This window comes from Mycteria americana, chromosome Z, assembly GCF_035582795.1.
Source record: "Mycteria americana isolate JAX WOST 10 ecotype Jacksonville Zoo and Gardens chromosome Z, USCA_MyAme_1.0, whole genome shotgun sequence".
Lineage (NCBI taxonomy): Eukaryota > Metazoa > Chordata > Aves > Ciconiiformes > Ciconiidae > Mycteria > Mycteria americana.
This window is the reverse complement of record NC_134396.1, coordinates 73,465,233-73,486,404: the sequence shown is the minus strand read 5'-3', so window position 1 is coordinate 73,486,404 and position 21,172 is coordinate 73,465,233. Positions and strand designations below refer to the sequence as shown.

The 21,172-nt window shown below is 40.3% G+C and overlaps 1 protein-coding gene across 4 annotated transcripts in view; it reads left to right on the top strand.

The window, feature by feature from the left end:
- HAPLN1 (hyaluronan and proteoglycan link protein 1) overlaps positions 1 to 21,172 on the top strand; it is a 67,268-nt gene that overhangs the window by 23,363 nt on the left and 22,733 nt on the right. For all 4 annotated transcript variants that reach the window (XM_075527491.1, XM_075527492.1, XM_075527490.1 and 1 more), the window contains one exon: positions 9,750 to 9,875. In XM_075527491.1, the coding sequence (XP_075383606.1) occupies positions 9,776 to 9,875 (100 nt within the window). In that variant the 5' untranslated portion in view covers positions 9,750 to 9,775. Of the gene's footprint in view, positions 1 to 9,749; positions 9,876 to 21,172 lie in introns of those variants that run through there.

Genomic DNA, 21,172 nt, shown 5'->3' with positions numbered 1-21,172 from the left:
CTCTGTTATCATTGCTGTAAACCAGAAAATAGTATTTTTTAATAAATAATTGAGTCATGCACCTTTTTGACTCAAAATAAAAAGTAGCTTTCAGACTATAGTTTGAATTTGTGGTATTATTGCTATTGTTGATTGTTTTAAACCAAAACAAAAGTTACGCATAATACTGAGGTGACACTGTTTAGCAATAAAGTTTGAAAGTGTTGCCTTTATTTAAATTGTCTTACAAACATCCACAATCTTAAAAATGTTTATTGTTTGTTTTCAATAGAATTTAACTAACAAGAAGTTAACTAAACCATCATGACTCATGTTTTTTTCAAGTGCTCTCAGGCTTAAGATATTGTAATGAAAAGTTATTTAAGAAAAGCAGGGGGAAACTTGGTACGAGTAGGTGTCTGCATGTTTGCGTGTATACATATATGGTCAGCTGTCACACAGTGCTTCAGCACGTGCGTGTAGTGTTGTAAGTTGTCCCCTTATGAAGAAGTCCCTTTCTGTTCTAGATACTGATATGTCTCATTGCAGCAACGTGAGAGCTCCTTCTAACTGTAAATATATTCACTTCCACAATACCCTCTGAGCACAGAAAATACTGTTACACTGCGTCACAGATAGCGAGCTAAGATAACGAAAGCTAATCCTCCCCACCGCTTCCGCACCCCCCAAGGTCCCATACGAAGGGTAGAGAGGGCAGAGTTGAACTCATGTCCCCCAAAGTCTGAACTCATGCCCTAACCTCTAGACCTTCCTCCCCTTTAGAATAACTGATCTCAGTAGAAAGTATGTTTTGCCATTGATTGCTGATTAATTCAATTAAAAAATTGTTGAAAGAATTGTGCTTTTCCAAGTGATCCCCATATGGCTTTGATCTGGCTGCACCCACAGCTGATTCTTCGTGACCAAATATCCAATGGAAACTTATGTATCATTGCAGTAAGAAGCAGATGTTTGATGAAAACAGTGCTGTTGTAAAATTAGTGTTTACCTTCTTAGAAGCAATGATTCAATGGGGACTTGCACTGGCAATGTGTAACAGCAATTTAAATATATATATCACTGTTATTATTTCTTTAGGAAACTGATTGGCTTGTTAAAGTCATTCTCAATGACATTGAGAGTGCAGACAGTGCAATTCTCAGACCACAAAAAAGAGGGAGGACAGGACTAAGCACTCATGGTTGGCTGGACAAGGACTCCCGTTTTATGCTTTGCACCAGGATCCATGCCAAAAATGGTATACTGCTCGTAACTCCTTACAGCAGGCTGGCAGCGGGCTCCAACTCAGTAAGTCTGGCAGTGCATCTGTTCTCTCACATAGTGGGATCCTTCAAGGATGTGAAAGCACTGTTAATGTTTTTAATTTTTATTTTCATCTTGCTGGTACAGTCGGCTTAGCTGGGGAAAAGGAATGAGAACTTCATTGAATTAAATGTGGGACAGTCAGAATAGAGATGTTGCACCTTCCTTAGATAAAACAGATAGGATCTGGCCTATTTGCATATCTCAAGGTATTATCATTACATGGACTATTTCCTAACTTTACCATTCCAATAACTTCCACAGTATTTCCTAAGCAAAAAGTATAAGACTAAGTTTTAAGTTGTGATTAGATCATTTGGCTTGAATGACTTATCAAGAAGTTTGAATGAGTTTAGAAAGCTGCTGTCTACAATGACACAGAATTTCTACATACAGTATCAACATGTGATTTTTCTGGCTTCTCTTGAATACATTCCTTTTTGCCGTATTTCCAGAAAGGAAACTTTCTTCTTTTCTTTGCCCTTATAGGGGGGTAGTATTTGGGGCTCATTTTGTTTTTAATGTGTAATAACAGTTTTTCCACCAAGTTTACACTTGTACTTTGTGGAAACTGGTGAAGACGTAGGTTGTGTAAATACATCTTCTAGGTCTGCTTCAAAACATTGGCAGTTTTTAGGTGGCTGAGGGCACAGGGGGACCCTTGGGAGAGACATGGCATGGGTTGTAGTATGGATGAGCAACCATTCACCCCAAAAAACTATGAAATGAGACTAGTATTTAGAAAAATTGTTTCTTGTCATCCTGTGTCCTGCGCCTGGCAGAGCTTAGTGGCGAGGCAGCCATTAGTAGTGCTGCTTTGATGCTCAGTAACCTGAACATTACCAATGGGAACTAACAGTCCTAAAGTCTCCCTACTCAAATCTAATGCTAATTAATTCAATGTCAGAATGTCCACTCACTTGAATTGGCTTTGAGTAAAATTCTTTGCCCTTTCACTGTACACAAAAACCTCCACAATTCTGTCTGACTGCTTAGAAATGGTCCGTGGACTGGACTAAACATTCACTTTAAAGCATTAAATCTGGCACTGCAAGTTTAGATACAGAAAGGCAGTTCAAATTCCCAAAGACAGCAATTATAATAATAATTAAAAATGTAATCATATTATTATTTAATATTATTATAAACAGGTCAAAAGAACAGTTTGTAAGAACCTGTGTAATGATATATCATATATGAGATTTTTTTAATGATCCAAAGAAGATAGGCATCTAGCTTTCATTCACCTTTGGTAGGGGAACAGAGCACTAGAAACTCAAGTCATTTATGCTCCTGTAAAAATCCAAGAATCCAGAAAAGAACTGGCAGAACTGGAAGCATCAATAGGGTGAAGGTTAGAGAAGCTGAAAAAACTCTGGCAGAACTTCTCGAAGTAAATGGCCTTGCAGAAGTTATGCAGGCAACTGGGAAGTATAGCTGCAACCAAGAAAGCACCTTGAAGAAGAGGTGTAGGTAATAGGAGGGGACCTGGGAAGCAATGAGGGCCTGATGAAAAGCTACCTTTGTAAATATGACCAAGAGGCACGAAAAATGAGGGAGAGAGATCAAGTCCTTCAGTGACCTCCAGGCTTGCACGCTCAAGGCTAAAAGAGGCTTTCTGATGAAGAAGATGTAAAAATACAAGCACAATCTGGCTGGAGAGCCAGCTCTTGAGCTGGATTGCAGAAAGTTTTTGAGGACCACTGATATGTGGCAATTGCAGTAAGTACTTTCTCTAAAGGAAGGGACTGCAAACAAGTGGATCTGCTTTATAAAGCAAAAAGTGGAGTTACCTTTCTATGGCATCACACTGTGTTTTATCAAAGAACATCCCATTGCCATACTTCAAGCAAAAACATCCAGATTCCTGAACTAAAGGCATATCTATATAGTCCATTATAAAGAACAAGAAAGAAAACTACTCAAAGCACTGAGTGACCAGTATTCCATCAATGATAGACCTTAACTGCAGCACATTTGCCTTATCCTTGTTTGCATTAAACCTAGAGCACCAAATTTTCTAACTTCTAGTCATAAAGCCGGACCACATGACCTTGGCTATACTCTTATGAATAATGTCAAAAGTATTGTTACCATTGTTACCCTGTGTATCTGGAATAAATTTCGTATCTAACACAAGGCAGATACTTCAAAGACTGTAAAGATATTTTCTTTCTTCCCGCAAGCAATTTATCAGCATTCTTCCCAGGGAATTAATAGACTCTAGGGGATTCCAGATGTCTTTGAATGGTCATGCTGCTTTTCCACCGAACTGTTCTGCCTGTGGTTAGGGAACTACTATGACAACCTGTTCTCCAGACATTGACCGTCTGGCACTTTAGATGGCCCCAAGACTCACACAGTCTCACAAATTTCCAAATTGGCTTAACTAATGAAGTAGCATGGGAGGAGGTCTTGGAAAGCTTGCTCTAAGTCATTCTAATAAAGCATGTAAACATTATCATTCTTATGCCATCAATTGTCTTTCTTTTGCCATGGCGTCGGCAAAATTTCCTTTGTGAGAACAGTTCAGCCTGGGGACCAGTCTGCTGAATCTGTCTTGCCTTAATTCCATCAGCCCGGGGGGCTTTTTCACTGAGAAGAACCTGTCTTCTTAGCAAAATATGTGAAAGTAGAATCAAGACTAGGTGGTGTAAGGGCATATAAGGGCAAGAAGTGGATTTTTATTTGATTTTGCTAACTGACGTCTTAAGTCTGTAGCTGGAACTAAGTATTTTACTGTTGCCTTTGAAGAATGGAAGATCTCTGAAGGAGACTATAAATACTTACAAGATACTAGGTGCCCTTCAAAGGCTAACTTTGCTGTTGCCTACTTTAGCTGCCCACTTTTGCCATCAGGACATCTAAAATGAGTGTGTCAGTGCTACCAGGATGAGTCAGAACACTCACCCTCCTTCTGCAATCAGAAGAGAGATGCGTATTTGTTTCTTAAAGTGTTGCTTACCATGCTGAGTGGGAAGCTGTCTAGAGCTAGCCAAAAGAAATGCTAATTAGGAGAGGGACTCTGAACCCCGCTTGTAAGGAGCCCCTGAGTCAGATCTGCACTTCAGGCACCTCTGTCCATTGCTGTCCCTTTAATCCTGAGTGATGAGTCCTTGACTAAACGAATTTGCATCTGTACCTTGTTTGCAAAACAGCTTCATGTCAGACCACTCAGCCAAAGAGGCCGTGCAAGGTGTGCACTCCACGTCAGTGTTCAAGATTCAAGCCCACAATTCCCGCTTCTCCAGAGAGGCCACATTGCATATAGAGGAAGTTATTCAAACACACTTGAATAGACAAAAGGCATCTTAGGTCAACTAAACACACATCTGCCTTCCACTGACCACATTGGTTAGGTATAAACTGACTGTAGTAATAGCTTGGACTCCTAAGTGAAATGTAAACATTTTACATATAGACACACAAACTTAGGTGTCCACAATCTGGAGCTGAATTCCATCCTTGTGGCTTGACTCAGTTGCCTAAACCTAGGTGTCTATACATATATATATGGTATGATCTTTAGGATACTTGGGCCAGTCATTTCATACCAGAAATCTGTCTATTAGCTAGATTGAAGTAATCTACTCCAACTTCCCAGTTTTAGGAAAGGCTATTGAAGAGAGTGTGTGACTACTGCCTAGGCTGGTCTTCATCCTGTTCTATTATCTACCAGCAGTGTCTAAGGATGAGATACTCTCACTTACTGCAGCTGACGCCCTCTCCCTGAAAACACATAATTTTTTTTTCATTAATAGGTACTTCTCTAGTGCTTAGCAACAATTCCCAGATGAAACAGAGCTCCTGTAAAGAGAGGAGGCCTATAAAGGCTTATATTATACAGTAGGTTTGTACATGGATGTGAATAGTCCACAGATTTTGGGGCTATTTCAACCCTAAATTATTGAGATTGATTTTACTGATTCTGTTACCTGTTTTAGATATCATTGATTACTGCCTTTACTTGCTGGGTCTCACTGTATTAAATATAGGAGACTCCGCAGAAAGAGCCTTTTATGAAGAAGTGCCCTGTGTCTGCCCTAGGAGTTTGATTTTCTCTCTGTCCCTATGCACTGGTACCTCATCTCCTTCCACAGGTATCTGCTTTTGGCCTGTTCCTGAACCTGCTTTGCACCATGAAGTTACACACATGAGAAGATGGCATAGTATGTTGTTGCAATACCCTCTTCTGTGAGGGTCCTGTGGATACCTGGGTAGCTCTGAGGCAATCACAGTCCTGCAAGATCCAAAGCAGCAGGGATGCTTCCACAAAAGTAGCCAGATTTTTGCGTGAGTTAGGTAAAATCTAGTTCAAGCAGCCATCTTAGTAGGATGATAGTGTCAGCAGCTGGATCACAGGAGATGGTGGTTATATTACCATATGCTCTTGAGCCATGGTGAGTCCAGGCTTCCATAGGTCTTTCTTCTCAGGGAAACAAGCATTTGATATAGGACATCATCAGGTCTTAATATAAGACAAAAATTAACTCCTGTGAACAAAGACATTCCCCAGGCTTTTAACTACTGTCAGAGAATATTGAGCTAGGTGGACCTTTGGCCTCACACAGTGGATGCTCTCATGTTCTGCAGCTAGAAAGTAGTTGCAGTAGTAAATAAGAAATATGTTACTTTATTAAAAACAGAGATTGGTATGTAACATTATTTTTCAGTATTCTGTTCTCCAGAGAAATGCTTGTTACTTATGCAGTTGAATTACTTGAAGGCATTCTGTTAATTTTCAGAATATTATATTAAAATACAAACATTGGTGCTTTCTAGCCTTTTAGATTTGCCAGTACTAGATGAATTGTGGCTGGGTAAGTATGACAGAATGGTGATTAATACCAGAATTTCAAACTGTATCTAAGAATGAACAGTTTTTGAGAATTTAAAAACTGAATGCACGGTCACCTTGACCACTTCCCTGAGCCTTGAGGTCTTCCTTTGAAAACTACTTTTCAACTTCTTTGTGTCCATGTCCAGGGAGATAGCAGATACATAGACTGCAGTAATTGAAACCAGTGCAAACTTCTTGAGTATGACTAATCATTACCATTTCTTACCGAAAATTCACTAACTCCCAGCCAAGATTTTATTAATTTTAATACGAAAACATCCACACCTATCATTTCTCCCCTGAGGTCTTCCTAGGCTGCTGCAGAAAAGGAGTCTGACTTCTATTGCTTTGGCTAGAGTTGAGGATGTGAATTCCTCTGGCTAATTGCTTTTTGGATAACCTACAAAACACCAGGGGTCAGATTCTTGGCCTGGTAACGTTGCTTTGCACTGCTCTGGCTCGATGCCGCAGCTCCCATCACGGGGAATCCCAGGAGGAGAGTGGTACGAGGTTGGGTATTCCTGACTTCAGACATTTTCTCTGCTGCTGCTGTGCATGGCAATAAAAGGGGGCAGCCTTAAAGCTGCTCCGATTTAAACGGAGGGTTCAAATGGCCCCCAACAGGATGCTTCTGCCCAGCTAAAACTTTACTCTCAGTTGATGCACCTCAAGTATGAAGCATCTGGTGACTTAGGAAAAGATATGCGATGGATACATTTTCTAAAATGTTGATCAGGCCTTTGCTCCCCTGGGAAATAGTTTTTAAGTTCTTGCTAGTTTTGTGCAGTCTGACAAACACACCTTAGCAGTGCAGATGAACTTTACCAGAGTCAGAGAATGCATAAACGTGCACACACATGCTATTTGTGTGTGTGCTCGTGCACACACGTGCTATTTGTGTGTGTGCTTGTGCACACACGTGCTATTTGTGCACACACAACGAACACTTTTGGCTGCCCTTTATGTCTGCAGCAATTAGGGAAAACCAGAAACCTAGCCACTGTAAACTTTGCCTGTTAACAAAGCTAAAGTACCTCCATCTTGGGTATACCCCTCCAAAAAACATGTCAATTTGTAACTGTAAGGTTGATTTTGTACTGTGTCTGTGGCAAGTGACATATGAAATTGTTCAGCTGCATCCAGGAAATTGAGGAAAAGGAAGAGCAGATCTCCAAGTTATCATTGACCTGACTTTCATCCTGTTTGTGTGATGCTATCGCATAAACTCTATAGAGTAACATGATATTTGCCTAAGGTATAGGCAAATATCTCCAAAAGGGGTATCGTGCCCCCTCAGTGCACCAGACTAATCCTGAAACTAGTTGTTCTGACAATCATCACCTGATGATGCTACATGGAGGACTTTCCCTCATCATATTAGGGAGAACTTGACAAGGAAGGAGGGCATATGTGGAGTTCTCCATCCATGTAACCAGAAGGCATATCCTTCTTATTCCACAATAGAGCCCCAGTCCCTGTGCACACAGAGTTTGGTGGAGATAGGGATGCTGTCCCCAAAAAGGGTAGTACTACCTGTCATCTGGTTACGTGGCTGTTTCTTTTCACTAGTGCCATAGAAAAGAGCAGGTTTGTGGCAAGAGGTAGAGACAAAGCGTTAATGAGCGGCCAAGGCTCTCCCAGAGCAGGTCTGTAGAGCCCCTGTGGGCTTTACCCCCACTCACTGGGTCCAGGAGGTTTTGCATCCAGCATAGGCTCCAAGCTGCAGATTGAGGTGGGAATACCCCCGTAAACTTTGGTGGCCTTCAAAATCAAAGCTTCTATGTTAACCGGACTATTTCTAAACCAGTAACACTCTCCCCCACCAATAAAAAAAAAGAATCGTCGGTTGTTAGTCAACAGCCAAATAAACCAAACCCCAAACCTGAAGCATTTTTCACTCGTAGAGGAAATACATCAGGCACCTGGTCGGGGATTTGTGGGGGAAAGAGCAGTGTGGTTTTGCACAGCGTGCCCTGCTCTCCCAAGCAGGCAGGCCGGCGGTCCCATCGTGCGGGAGGAACACCCGGCTGCACTTGCGTGACCGCTGCGGTCAGCCCAGGCTCGGGCTGATGTGCTCTAGGGGGAGCCACATCTGTCCTTGCTCTCCGCAAGGGAGGTCATCAGCCTGCCAAGCTTTCCAGGAAAGAGGGAGTGGCCGGAGAGTCTTGGGTTACTGAGCGTGGACCACCTGGAAAATAGCGTGCAGTGAGCACTTGTCCTACCTCTAGGCACTCCACAGTGAGGAGTGAGGGATGCTGAATTGGCTTTGAACTCCCACTCAAACTCACTTTGAAGAATGGAAGGGCAGGCAAGTAACATGCATGTTCTGTTATGAAAAAATGGCAATAGCATTTCTGCATTTTAGTCTGCAGTAGAGATTGGTTTGGATTACAATATTTGGATCTGGACTTCAAACACTTAGGTGTTTGAGTCTATTTGGGGACAGGGACTGTTTGCAAAGCTCAGACCTTGACCCAGGTTCTGACCGAGAGTACCCTGCAACTTTGATGTGTTTCTAGCTCTGATGGAGAAAAAAGGAAAAAAATAAATAAATTTCTCTCTGCATTAGAGAGAAAGCATGTTGATAATGCTGCCACTATTTGATGATTAGGGAAAAAGTCCTAGTCTCTTGAAAGGCAAAGTTGGGAAATAGCTGTCTTTTATTTCAAGAAATCAGGCTTTTAAAAATTATACCTGTAAAACACAGAGCAGCCTGAACCCTCTGCATAAAACCTCTTGTATTTTATACCTCCGTTTCTATTTCAGGTCTTCATTTGTCTAATTACTACTCAGAGGCTGGCAGAGATTTTCCCTGCAGCGCTCAGCTCTGCTGACTGCAGAGACCCTACCTGGCACACTAAGTTAGTGCGTCAGCATTCTAGGTAGAAATGAATGAAAAATCAATCAGGGCAACTGCAGTGGTAGCATATACAACTCTAACCTACTTTGTGCATGGTTTCGAACATTTCATTGCGTATTTAGGCATCTTTTAAAATGGTAAGTGGATCTGAAATAAAATAGATCTTTCTAGTCAGCCTGAGAAATGTTTTGTCATCTTTACTGCTTAGCTCAAACAAACTTACCACCCTGACTGCTAACTTAACTTGCAGTCTTGATCGAAATGCCAAAACCTATGAGAAGATTGTTTTAGTCTTGAAAATCTGTCACCAGCAGATTGCATCATGCAGTCGATACAGATATAGTGATAGCTTTGATTGTTTTAACTGTATTTACAGACCAGATCTAGAGTAGGTCTGGAAAAGCAAAAGTACACTAGAACCTTTTTTGAAACACAGTTATTGCTTACATATGGTCTTGCAAGGAGTTTGGTTTATGGATATTTGTGTGTGTGCTTTTATTTTTTCATGTTGTATTTCTGCATAGGCAGAGTTACATGTGGATTGCCAGTTTCATTTAATGAAAGTCCATGATAAAAAAGTGCAGTCTTCATGCCTGAAAAATTAGTAGCTGTTGTAACTTTTTCAGCTGAGTGGGTTAAATATGTTATAGATCCCTCATAAGATCATTGCTGTAACAAGTTGTGCGGTGCAACACTGTAAAGGTTTCCAAAAATTCACAAGCCTTTTTGTATGTGATGCCCTTACAGTGAAGAAGATTCTTTTAACTATAAAGATGAAGAGTCTACTTTTTCTGGTGCTGATTTCTGTCTGCTGGGCTGAACCTCACCCTGACAACTCAAGTCTGGAACATGAAAGAATTATTCACATTCAAGGTAAGGAAATACGTGAGAAAATACCAGTATCTTCAGATTGCTGAGGCAAACAAAATAATGTTCTTAATGATCCTAATTTTTTTACTCTGCTGCACTGTTTTTTAAATATTATTATAACTGGTGACCAAACCTTTTCTTTTCTGGTTCTGTTGCATTATTATTACTCCTAAGGAAAGTAAAAAAATGAAAGTTGCACTGTTTAATAGCACTTAGTCACAACCTTGCAAAGATTAGTGAGTAAAGTACAGCATGATTTAAGATAAAGAAAAAAAGCATGCATCCTAGAGTAATAAGCAACTGCAATGGGTTGAAATACCTTTAGTTTATTGTGGATTATATTTGATTTTAAGAAGACTGTCATACATAGTTCTTCACATTACAGAAATTTATTGCTGTTTATTATTTAAAAAGGCTCAGCACATCTGAGATCATAATTGGGCAATTTAAACCAGAAAAAAAAAAAGTAGCTTACCCTGAAAGAAATGTGTCTTTCTTCACACCTTTAATTCACACTGAGTATTGTACTGGCCTTCTGCATAATCCTGTTTGGTTCATGTTTGAATCCTGGAGCTTACAGCTGTAGCAGGATCTGAGTCTGCAGTACAATGCAGCTGTTTTTTCAGTCCCAGCTTCAGTCGTTGAGGGTCATCCTGTATAAGAAAAAACAGGGGATTTATGCAGTAAGGACAGGCAGAACTAACAGGGATTTTCCTGCTTTCTTGAGTCTGGCTAAAATTAATCTTGCAAAATTAAGAAACGCAGCATTATTGTTCTCTCCCTCTTTCTTTAAAGTTTCATTCTTTTCTCTCAACAGCTGGCAAATTGTGTTATTTGAGTGTTTGTATAAATATGAATTACCAAGTTAGGGCAGGTTACTAAGAAAACCTGAACATTTAGAAGTTCACAGGAAAGTCACAGAAGTTAAAGGTACCCTGCACCTATTAAAACAGGCACTCAGATTGTCAAGGTCAAATAAGGAATAACAGATAGCTGGTTTCACTCTAAGGAAACTCACAGGATGAAGGTCAAATGAATGTGTTATATCAAAAGGAAGACACATCACTGTTGTGAGATGACGAACATTTGTTCCCCAGGGTAAATTTCAAATTTGACACCAATATCTAATAAACATATAGTTTGCCTTTCTTTGTATAATGCAGTTTCTTATCTCTCAACTTTACTTATCTTTTTGGAAGATTATATTAGTGGAAATAATTAAACCATATAAAATTATTTTTCTTTAATTGGTGTATGTTAACTTGCTTAGTCAGCAGTTTAGTGTAATTTGCAAGTCATACATGTTGCTTATTAGTAGTCCTTCAGCATGTGTACAGTGCAGTCTGCAAGTGCTAAATAGTTCAAAGCTGATAAAAGTTTCAAGATGGACCATTCTCCCTACTCATGAAAACTCATCTGAACCTCAAGAGTTTATTCCTTCAAGGAAAGCTGGATAAAGCTTAAAATTGAACTCTACCATGAGCTTTGTACAATAGCTGATTCAGGCTCTGAACTACAGACCACAAATCAAAAAGAATAAAACTGCTTGGAACTTGGTATTTTTACAATTATTTTTTTCATTCATCTCTGCATTGTGGAATCTCGTCAGGGTTGGGATTCCACTCTGCCCAATGCTGGATAAACACATACGATGACCTACACCTCAAAACGAGCTGGAAATCAGGGAAGCCTGTGGAACACATGTGTTATAGCTTCATACAAAAGGTATTTTATATTACGTTAAGGAGTGTAGCATCCCCCTCCACAGCTGAAATCCAAGAGATGTGTAGCTAAACTCCTCCTGGATTGCATGCTTTGGAATGCCTTGGAATTACAAAAGGTGCGGATAGATGTTGTGTAGTCAAGTGCACAGAGCTGAAAGGGATCTCCTGAGGCAATGAACTAGACTGTCTTGTATTCCCCTTTCTTTACATCATGCAATCTCCTGTAGGTTTAGTTTCATTTTTAAAAAAGCTGGGTTTCAAATCTCATTACTGCAAGGTAGTTTTGGACCCTATTTTTCTGATATGAAAAACACTCTCCTAATTCTCCATGTTTATTCACAGCCATTGTATGGCCTTATGCCTCTCCTAGTATTGTTCCTTAGCTTCAAATAAGAATTTTTCTTCTTTGATGTGCACTTTAAAACATTAATAAGGTAACACCATATCCTCACAGCTATCATTTGAGTAAGCTTTTTCAAATTCTTCTCTAAGTGTATAACCTCCAGTTACCTGATAATGTTAGTAGTTCATCTCTACAAGGGTTCTTGTTTGAATTTATACTTCTTGAGTGGGCCCAGCCAGGATTTTATTCCAGATAAGATGTTAGGCAGGCATTAGTATTTTTGTTTTCCAGCTAACAATGCTTTGTTTTTCAGACCTTGGATCAAATTTGTACTCTTCCCAGCCATACTGCAGTGCTGATTAATAGTCTATTCTGGTAGACAATATTTAGCAGTCATTCTCCCTCATTATCACTTGCAATTAACAAGCACAAGTTTTATATAAATAATTCTTCATACTAGGCCTTAGAAATTTAGATTTTGCATTCAGTATTAAATGTTATACTTTTTCCACCCTTCTTTCATCAAACATTCTAAATATCCATTCTCCTCCCTTCAGTGATGCTTAATATGCCATGTGAAAATTTTATTAATTCAATAGTCACATTTACTTTATAAGGTAAAATTAGTGCAAATACTAAAGAGTCTCAGAAATTATACTGGAGACAGTTCACTGGCCTTTTTGTAGGCTAATCATTTATGTTTCAGCACAACCAATTGCAGTCTCCTCTGTAGCTAGTTCTTAGACACTTAGCAAAGTTTCTACCAAAACACCTATTTTCTCCATCGTGTCTAATTTCATATTTCCCATATAATTCGCTTCCCTGAGCTCCAAGCAATTGATATATCACATTTCCCTGGCCTTATACATTTATTTTTATTATATAGTTGATATCAAATTAGTCTGACACCCCTTGGTAAGTATCTACTGCATTTTATCCCTCTCTCTAGTGACTTACTCTATTTCTGTTCTTCAAGAATTTTTCTTCAAAAATTGTTCTAAGGTCCTGTTTGCTGTTGAGGTCAGATTAATCAGCCTGCTAGTGGTTAAATTACTTTCCTTACATATATTTGTTATTTTGCTGTTGTCCAGAAACACATGGTACCATTCTTAAAGTGATAGATGAGCTAATATCTCTGCCATCAGGTTTGCCATACCAAGTGTCAGTATTAATGTCAGTACTTCAGGCTGTGAGGTTTTCTACCCTTTTCTTTGAACAGGCTATATTTTCTGAGTTCAGCTTCATCTTTATGTTTTCATTTCATATCGATGCACTCATGTACTTTAAACAACATCATACTTTCAGAGCATCAAAACTAACATTATTAAAAAGAGAGGATTTGTTAATATAGCACTTGGGGCATTTCTCTATTGTCTTCCACCTTTATCTGTCTAGTGACTCCATACTACAAAATGAACCTGTGCCTGTTTAAAAGACTTTTTTTCACTGCTACGGTAAGATATTTTACAGTCCTTCCTGACATGCTTTTGATGTATGCTCTGTTTTGTCCTCACTATTATTTCTTATTTCTTCACAACCAGCTAAAGTATTAATGTATAGTGCCACCTCATCACTTTTATCTTTCATTTGGCCTTCCTAAAGAGCAGCCACCTATTAATACTGTTATAGCGGTTTGATGGCTATTTCACCGTGCTTCTGACTCCCTTAACAACTCTGTGTCAGGAACCAGAAGATCTAGTTACCCACTTTGCTGCCCCTCCATTAGTATAAAAACTCCTGTCAGCTCGCTCAGACTCAGCAATTGCTAACCAGAATGAACAGTATTTCATAAATTGTATTGTTCTCTGATTATACCGACAGGTCATTGCTTTTATGAACACAGAGCTCTGTCTTTCAAATGTCCACTCTCTTGCACCTGTGGATTTCTTTAGCTTTACTAAACACTTGCCAACCTCTTTAACATTGCAATAGGCATAGATATGTTCTCTCTTAAATCTTTCACTTTTTCTTAGAAATGAGTCACTGTTCCTGCAGTCAGAAATTAACATCTCCGTTCCTGCAGTCAGTGCCAGCTCTAGTTCCTGGTTCTCCCCTTGTTGGTTAATACAGTGAAACTGGACCTCAGTCAAATTTCTCATCTGCTAGATGAGAGATTTACCTCCCTACCTTTAGCTATTCCTTTCTGCTTCTTTCTTCTGGCCCACTTCTTTTGTTTATATCTTTTCTTCTTTGGTTTTATTCCAATATCGATGAACAAAATTTATAAAATCTCTAAAGCTGCATTTTATCTCTTTGGTGACTTTATTTCCTTTCCTGAAGCCTGTAGTGGATTTCATGGTTTTGGTCAGGCTGCTCTATTATCCCAGACTGCTTGACCATATCACCTTCCTCTCTGGTAGTTTGCATACAAGAGTCATTCCAGTTTAACTTTTGTGGATAAAAGCAAATGAGAGAACTACATTTAAATAAGATGTGTTGTCCTCCTCCCTATCCCCACCCCAGTAAACTGTGTGTGCCTTAGAGGATACCAATTTCAGTCTTCACGAAAAATCATAATCCTAAATGAAATCATCTGGTGAATGTGAAAATGGGACAAAAGCATACCCTAGCCACATAAGCGTCCACAACAAGAAAACAATACTACTCTAAGCACATCAATGTAATTAAAGACTCAGATTTTTCTCTGAAGTCAAGATCTGCAAAGGACGCTCTGGCCCATGGGAGAGCAAGATGATTCTTTTCAGTGCTCAGCTTTGTATATCTCTCTAATCTATTCATAGTGCTAGTTGCTGACCAATTATTCAGAGAGGCACAGTACCCTTCGGAGATAAGAGCATTCTTCTGTGTGTAGCTGTGTGTTTGCTGTTCTGCAAAATAAACGAAGTTGACTAAGCCATTACACTAATTGCTAAGTTAATTACTTAACAGTGGCAGGCACCTTTAACATAGGCCTCTAGATTGTTCAGGTTTTAGAAGTACAACAAGAAAGGCCAGCGAAGAAAGTACAAAGTTTGTTTTGTGAAGGATCAACCTTTAACTTTTTAGCTTTTCCTTGAATATAAGTGAATTTATATTATGCAGCATTTCTTTACCTTTCAGATACAAGAATACACCCATTTGCCTATCAAGATCTCTTCACAGATTTGTTTATACCTACCAAGAAATATGTCAACATGGAATGAGCAGAAAAGTTTCTAATATTGCCCTATTAAAAAAAAGAAAGTTAAATCAATTAATCAATCACAAAAGCAGAAGAAATCTTTGCCCAACTTGTTCTGCATGATAATGAGTTTTATTTACAGTCCACTTTCTTTTCTTCAAAACAAGCCAGAACCAACAGAGAGAAAGAAGCTGCATAGACTTGCTGGACTAGCCAAAAATATTGTAAGAGATCAGATGCGCTACTGATTTGACCTCTCACACTAATTCTTATCTTCCCAAGTTTCATGCTTTTCCACTTTCCTTTTGACTTTCTTCCTTTGGTCCACCTTTCTGCATTTTCCCATTTTCAGTGATGTTACCTGTAATTTCTTTTCATTTTCTTGCATTTCTCTTTTCCACTTAAAATTTCTTACTAGTTTTGGTGCCGTTAAGGACACTTTAGATTATGTCATGATACATTTTGCAGTCTCGTCTTATAATTGAGCTGCTGCTATTACATCAACACAACTTGCTTTCCTCTTCAGAGTATGGCATGTTGCAACAGCACATAATAGAAATGTCAGCAAAGAGCAACTTCACCTATTGGCATGTTGGTTTTATTAAAGGCATTCAGGACTGTATATTGTGGAATAGACATTAAATGATAGGTACCAGTATATTTGGCTTGTAAAAAATTATTACAGAAGCAAAAGGATTCACATTAACCATAAATTTAAATTACTGATTTGCCCTTACTTGCTACATCAGTCTAATTCCATATATATAGCATTCAAAGGTAATTAAAGAACTGGAAAAGCTCCTCACCGGTTCTGTGTGATATTTTGGTTTTGTCAAACCTTCTCAATGCCACCCATGCATGCTTCCTTCTGTGCAGAAGAGGTGCAGAGACATTGCCATGATTTCTGTTCCATTCTGCTCTCTGAAGCCTGATCTTCATGCAATTTCTTTATCTATACTGAAGTAAACACATACTTAAAGTTTATTTAAGGCAAAAAGTGGTAATATTTTAGAAGAGCTGAAATTTGTTATTTCCCTGCTGTTTCATGTGCTGTTAGGTCTCCTAGAAACCTAAACTTGAGTTAATACAGCCCCTTTAACAATTCCCTCCAATGTGTTACTCAAGTCGAGTAGATGGGATCAGCTGAAAAATGTTTTACCTCAGTCTTGTCATCTATATGTTGGAGAGACAGATTTCTTCTCTGCCATTTATAAAACTGGTATTTTTAGCTCTACTATTATTTGGAACCATGTACCTGAACTTTTTAACTAAGATTTATCTAGCGTCTCTCTTACCAGTTGTAGGTCAAAATGTAAAAGTAATGCACAGAGAGTATTTTATCCTGTCAGTTTAGAGGTAAGAACACGGGAGTTTGATGTTTTTATTCTCTTTCTTGTGACATAAACAAAATGACATCAATGCTTGGGCCAAATAAGAACAGCTTTTCCTAGTCTTACAGCTGTTATACAAAAGTTTTTAGATTTTTTTTTCCAAAAGCAAAAGTAAAAAGGTAGTTAGTTCAAACATAGTTAGAAAAAATGTAGCAGGAAAAGTATGTGGAAAAAAGTCTGTGTGTAATTCTTCCCCGTGTTTTTCCCTTTGGATTCTGTGAGTAATACACACATACATGTGTATATCAATAACACACTTCAGTACATAGTATAGCAAGTGGGAATTATTGTTATCACAGAAATTGTTTTTGAGTCTTAAATAAGCACGGTAGGATAACAACACATGCCACTGCTATAGGAAGAGTGAGGATATTTTAACATGAGAGTTATGCTCAAGTCCCTGGTAACAGCAAAGCAAGAAACAACTCTGTGTTTATTTAAAGTAGGATGGCACATGGTGTTATTAACCTAATGGCTTGCTAACAATGTGGAACACTTAAGCCAATACAAGAGTTTATCTGACAAAACACATCTGTGATGTGATTGCCAACTTATGATTTTTTCCCTCTAAAAATGCACATTTTTTTCTCCACTGTTGCTCTGTAAGTTAGTCCATTAAAATGTGGGAATAATCAAGTTTCATAGCCAGGTCAGCGCAAGCTTCTGGACAGTTCTGACGGATAAAGTGGATAAAGCTGTTTGCCAAGGGTTGTGACGTGACTCATCCTCTCTGCCCCACACTATGTTCCTGGCCTTCCAAACCTGGCTTGCCATTACTCTTGAGTGCAGAAGCCACTTAAGAGAGGGAAAAAAAAAAAAAAAAGAAAACCCCACCAAAAAAAAACAATGAAAAACACAAACAAATCTGAATACGTGTCCAGCAGTAAAATTTGGAAATAAACCAATAAGCCAGCAGGTGAGACTGAATCGAGAGCTCTAGCAGCATGAGAACAAGTCCACTTACTGTCCTTGAAATGGGAATCACACTGAAGTCAAGGTTAGATGTGTACAAAGTAATGACAACTAGACCAGCAGTGCTAATTACATAGCATTCAGATAAGGGAGAAAGAGAGGTGGAGAATAAAGCAGAGGTGGATAGCATGCTGCTGCCTGTGCCTTATTACTTAAGGTAGCAAGATACCCTTGTCCCTGCAGTATATACCTGCTTGATTTGGCACCGCTGAGATACAGCAAAACCAACCCGAACAGCAGGTTTCCAAGTGAGTTTTCATTTTTGGCAGGCAGTCTTTCCCTACAGCTTGGAAAAGCAGCTCCCAGAGTTGTGTCCGTGCAGCTGGACAGCTTCTGCAACTTGGACAAACTCATTTTTAGCTAGCTTAGCAGTTTTTGCATTATGTTGCCTTTGTCATCCATCTAATTGCATCAAGAGGATTAACAAAAGGCCACAGCCTCAATAGTGGGGAAGTAGGAGTGGAAAAAAAATGGCAAATTAGTCAACAGTGGTGCCTGGTTCTCTACCGACAGCTAAGCTGCCGCCGGTCTTACAAGGCAAAATATACCTGGAAGGGTGAAAACCCCACCTAGCAAACCTTTCTCATCCCATTTCTGACTTTGGAGCGGAGACCAGAGCAAATAACCAGGCTGTTGCCATTTCTGTTCCCAACAGAAGGAGCAGCTGGAGGTTGCCCAGCACGTTCCTCACCATTAGTCCGCTCTCTGAGGCTCTTGAGTGGCCATGCATGTGGTCTGTCTTGTCTCCAGCAAGGATCCAAAGTGTCCTGTTGCAGACAACTGTTCAGTGAGGGATTATCTGGGGTTTGCAGAGTTCATAGTTGTTTGGTCATTCACCTCACAAATTCTCTGATTGTACTTCTGGAGAAAGTAGTTCTGGGGAAAAAGAAGTATTGTCTTCTTCAAGTATCATGCTGGATTCTGTGATACCACTTGTGTGTCCCATCATTTTCCTTCTTGCACTCATCTTTTAGATATCGCTGCCATTTAGATACAAAGACAATTTTATTCAGAAGGAGCAGCCTTGTCAGAAACCCCATGAGGAAAGCAGCCAGGGAGCCACTCTGACAAGCCTTTAAAACAGTGTTTACCCCATCTTCCATGATCAGATCACTGTTTCACAACAGATCATTGCTCGTTGTATTAAGGTAACCCAGGAAGCAGGATTCATTCCTCATTTAAACTGACTTTCACAACAGTAAGCTAGAATGCTGCATCCAGAGCGCTAAACATATTGTAAATTAAGGGATTCTGGTTTGCTCTGTGGACATTTTTTTGTTTGTCGTAGGTTTTTTTTTAACTCCTCCTCTTTTGGCTCCAGGAAGACCAAGACCGTTGATTTTGTCATGCTCCCAAAAATATGCAGTTAGTTCTCACTGGCTGCTGGATAATAAAGATCTCTTGGCTTCTTGCCAAACCCCAGTCATCTCATTTTTAATCCCAAATCCCTGCTGCCTGCATGTCTTCTGCATGTCTTCTAGCCCAAAAAGAAACTATGCAGCATCCCCCAGTCTGACATCTGCTTTTCCTCGAAAGCCAGAGATTCTTCCTTCCTTCTCTCCTAGGTCTGGGAGCAGCAGCAATGTAATTTTCTGCCCCACTGTCTTGCCAGAGAGAAGGGCACGTCATCTCTTTTTCTGTATACAAGAACTGGCTTTTACAAAACTTCAGGGTGGAGGCTTATTTCAAGTGTTGCATCTCCCTTTGAACCTCCAGGGATGTAGGACATGTTCCAGGCTGAGAAAAGCCATGCTTTTCTTTGCTTTCCCAGGTTGCCATCTCCTCTGTTCTTTACACTTACTGAGATATAAACTCAGGTAATGGCTGCTGCAAAGGGCCAGAGGAGGTGGGAAGCAGCCAGGAGAGAGGTACACCACCACATTAGGATGCTAATGCTGGAGTCAGAGGTGACAGTGCTCTGGGCAAGTCTCCAAGCCTTGCTGGCACAGACGAGCTGTTGTTAGAAAGAGCGAGCATTAGCAGCCTGAGTCAGACTCTCCCTCCTGCCTCAGTCCTTTCTGCTAATATTTATTAACTTGACTATTTCAGTATTAAAGACCCAACATAGTTGAGCTCTGATTCAGATTTCTTGGTAATAACAACCCTAAAGCATAACATTTCTTCTCCCAAGGTGGACAGAAGTCTGTGGAACATCTTTGTCCCTGAAGGAAACAGGGAAATTTGCAGACAAACCATCCTGGCTGCCTTCACTTTCTTCCTTCTCTTCGTCCTGTGGAAACAGTGTTAGCAACACTTTCCATGGTGCCTTGCCTCAGATCACCTCTCTCCTTGAATGCTCTCCTCTGAAGGGGGGAAGATGGGTTATTGGACCAGCCCCGAGCCTCTTCTCACCTCTGGGAAGAAGGGCAGTGAAAAAGAAAACCAGTTATATGGAGCTGCATGTGATCTGCTCTGCAGTAATGATTTTTTTACTAGGTAGGAAGGTCTCTCATCCTGGTAAAACAACTTGCAGCACTCAAGCTTGTTCATTCTTGAGGAAGCTGCTGCCCTGGCTAGTCTGTCCTGTGCAGGTAATAGCAATGTTCTTGACACAGCATCTCCTGACAAAGAACTACACATTTGGGATACCTATTTTTCTTAAATGCAGATGCAAATTTGCACTCAGCGAGCTTGTCTTTGCAATTACCACCCCTGAACATGTTTGCATAATCATAAAATGCTGCATACCCTGGGGTTTCTTCTGCTGCTTAGCATAGCCAGCGCAGACAGATAGTGAAGTCAAGCTGAAACTGCAGTTTAGGTGGATTTATCATTTAGCCAGCAGACCTGTCAACAAGACTCAGAAGCCTAGAACTGTCTGGAGACATTTATGAGCGGCAGATCCTAACGTCTCCCTGCTCCTCCCGTGGCTGCGGACACACCGCAGGCTTTTGCAGTGCCGTGAACCGACAGCTGGCCGAGCGGGATGCTCCCGGGTGGGCTTGTCACTGACACCTCGTCTGTCAGCCCATCTCCATCCCAGTCCTTCCCTCCTTCAGTCATCCACACCTCTCTCTGGCTGATGACATTTTGCATGCATTTCTGCGGTTTTGTCCTATCAATCCAGATTCACCCTCATGGACGCCAGCAGAAAATTGCTGCTAGACTTCATAGGGTCAGCCTCTCAGCAGCCCCCGCATTTGGGAACTTAGCCTTGGCTTTTGTTGAAGTTAGAGGGAGCCAGGCCGAGCCTTAAAGTCAGGAATCGCATTTCTAGGCGGTTACATTGACTTGCTGAACACACATAGGGAGTTACGAGATCTTTCTTCACAATCTGTTATGTAGGGTGAGGTCTGTAATTCTTTCCCAGCGAGCAGAGCACTGGTGATTCATTGCTAGCTTCAGTCGGTGTCTCAGTGATAGAGGATGGCAATATCTACGGAAGTGCTGAGCTTGCTAAATCAGTTTTGCAAACTGTGCATGAGAAGAGAGGCAAGAGGTACGGAAAAAGGAAATATTCTTGCTTTTGGATACATCTGCTGACTGCCACCATGAAATCTGTGCTTTCCAGGGTTTCCCCAAGGCAGCACAGCCTGTCAAAGAAGCCCCAGAGACTTAAGGTTGGAAGCGAGCACCCGCTCCAGCTGACTGTCCTAAACATAATGATTTTATAGAGCAACGTCAGCCGTAGTGACCTACTAGAGAGAAAAGAGAGCAAGGAGTCTGGGGTGAGGGAGGGAGGAGAGGAGCCAGCCAGTTAGATACAGGTTTGTGTGAAAAGTGAGATCAAAATATCAAAGATAAAATAG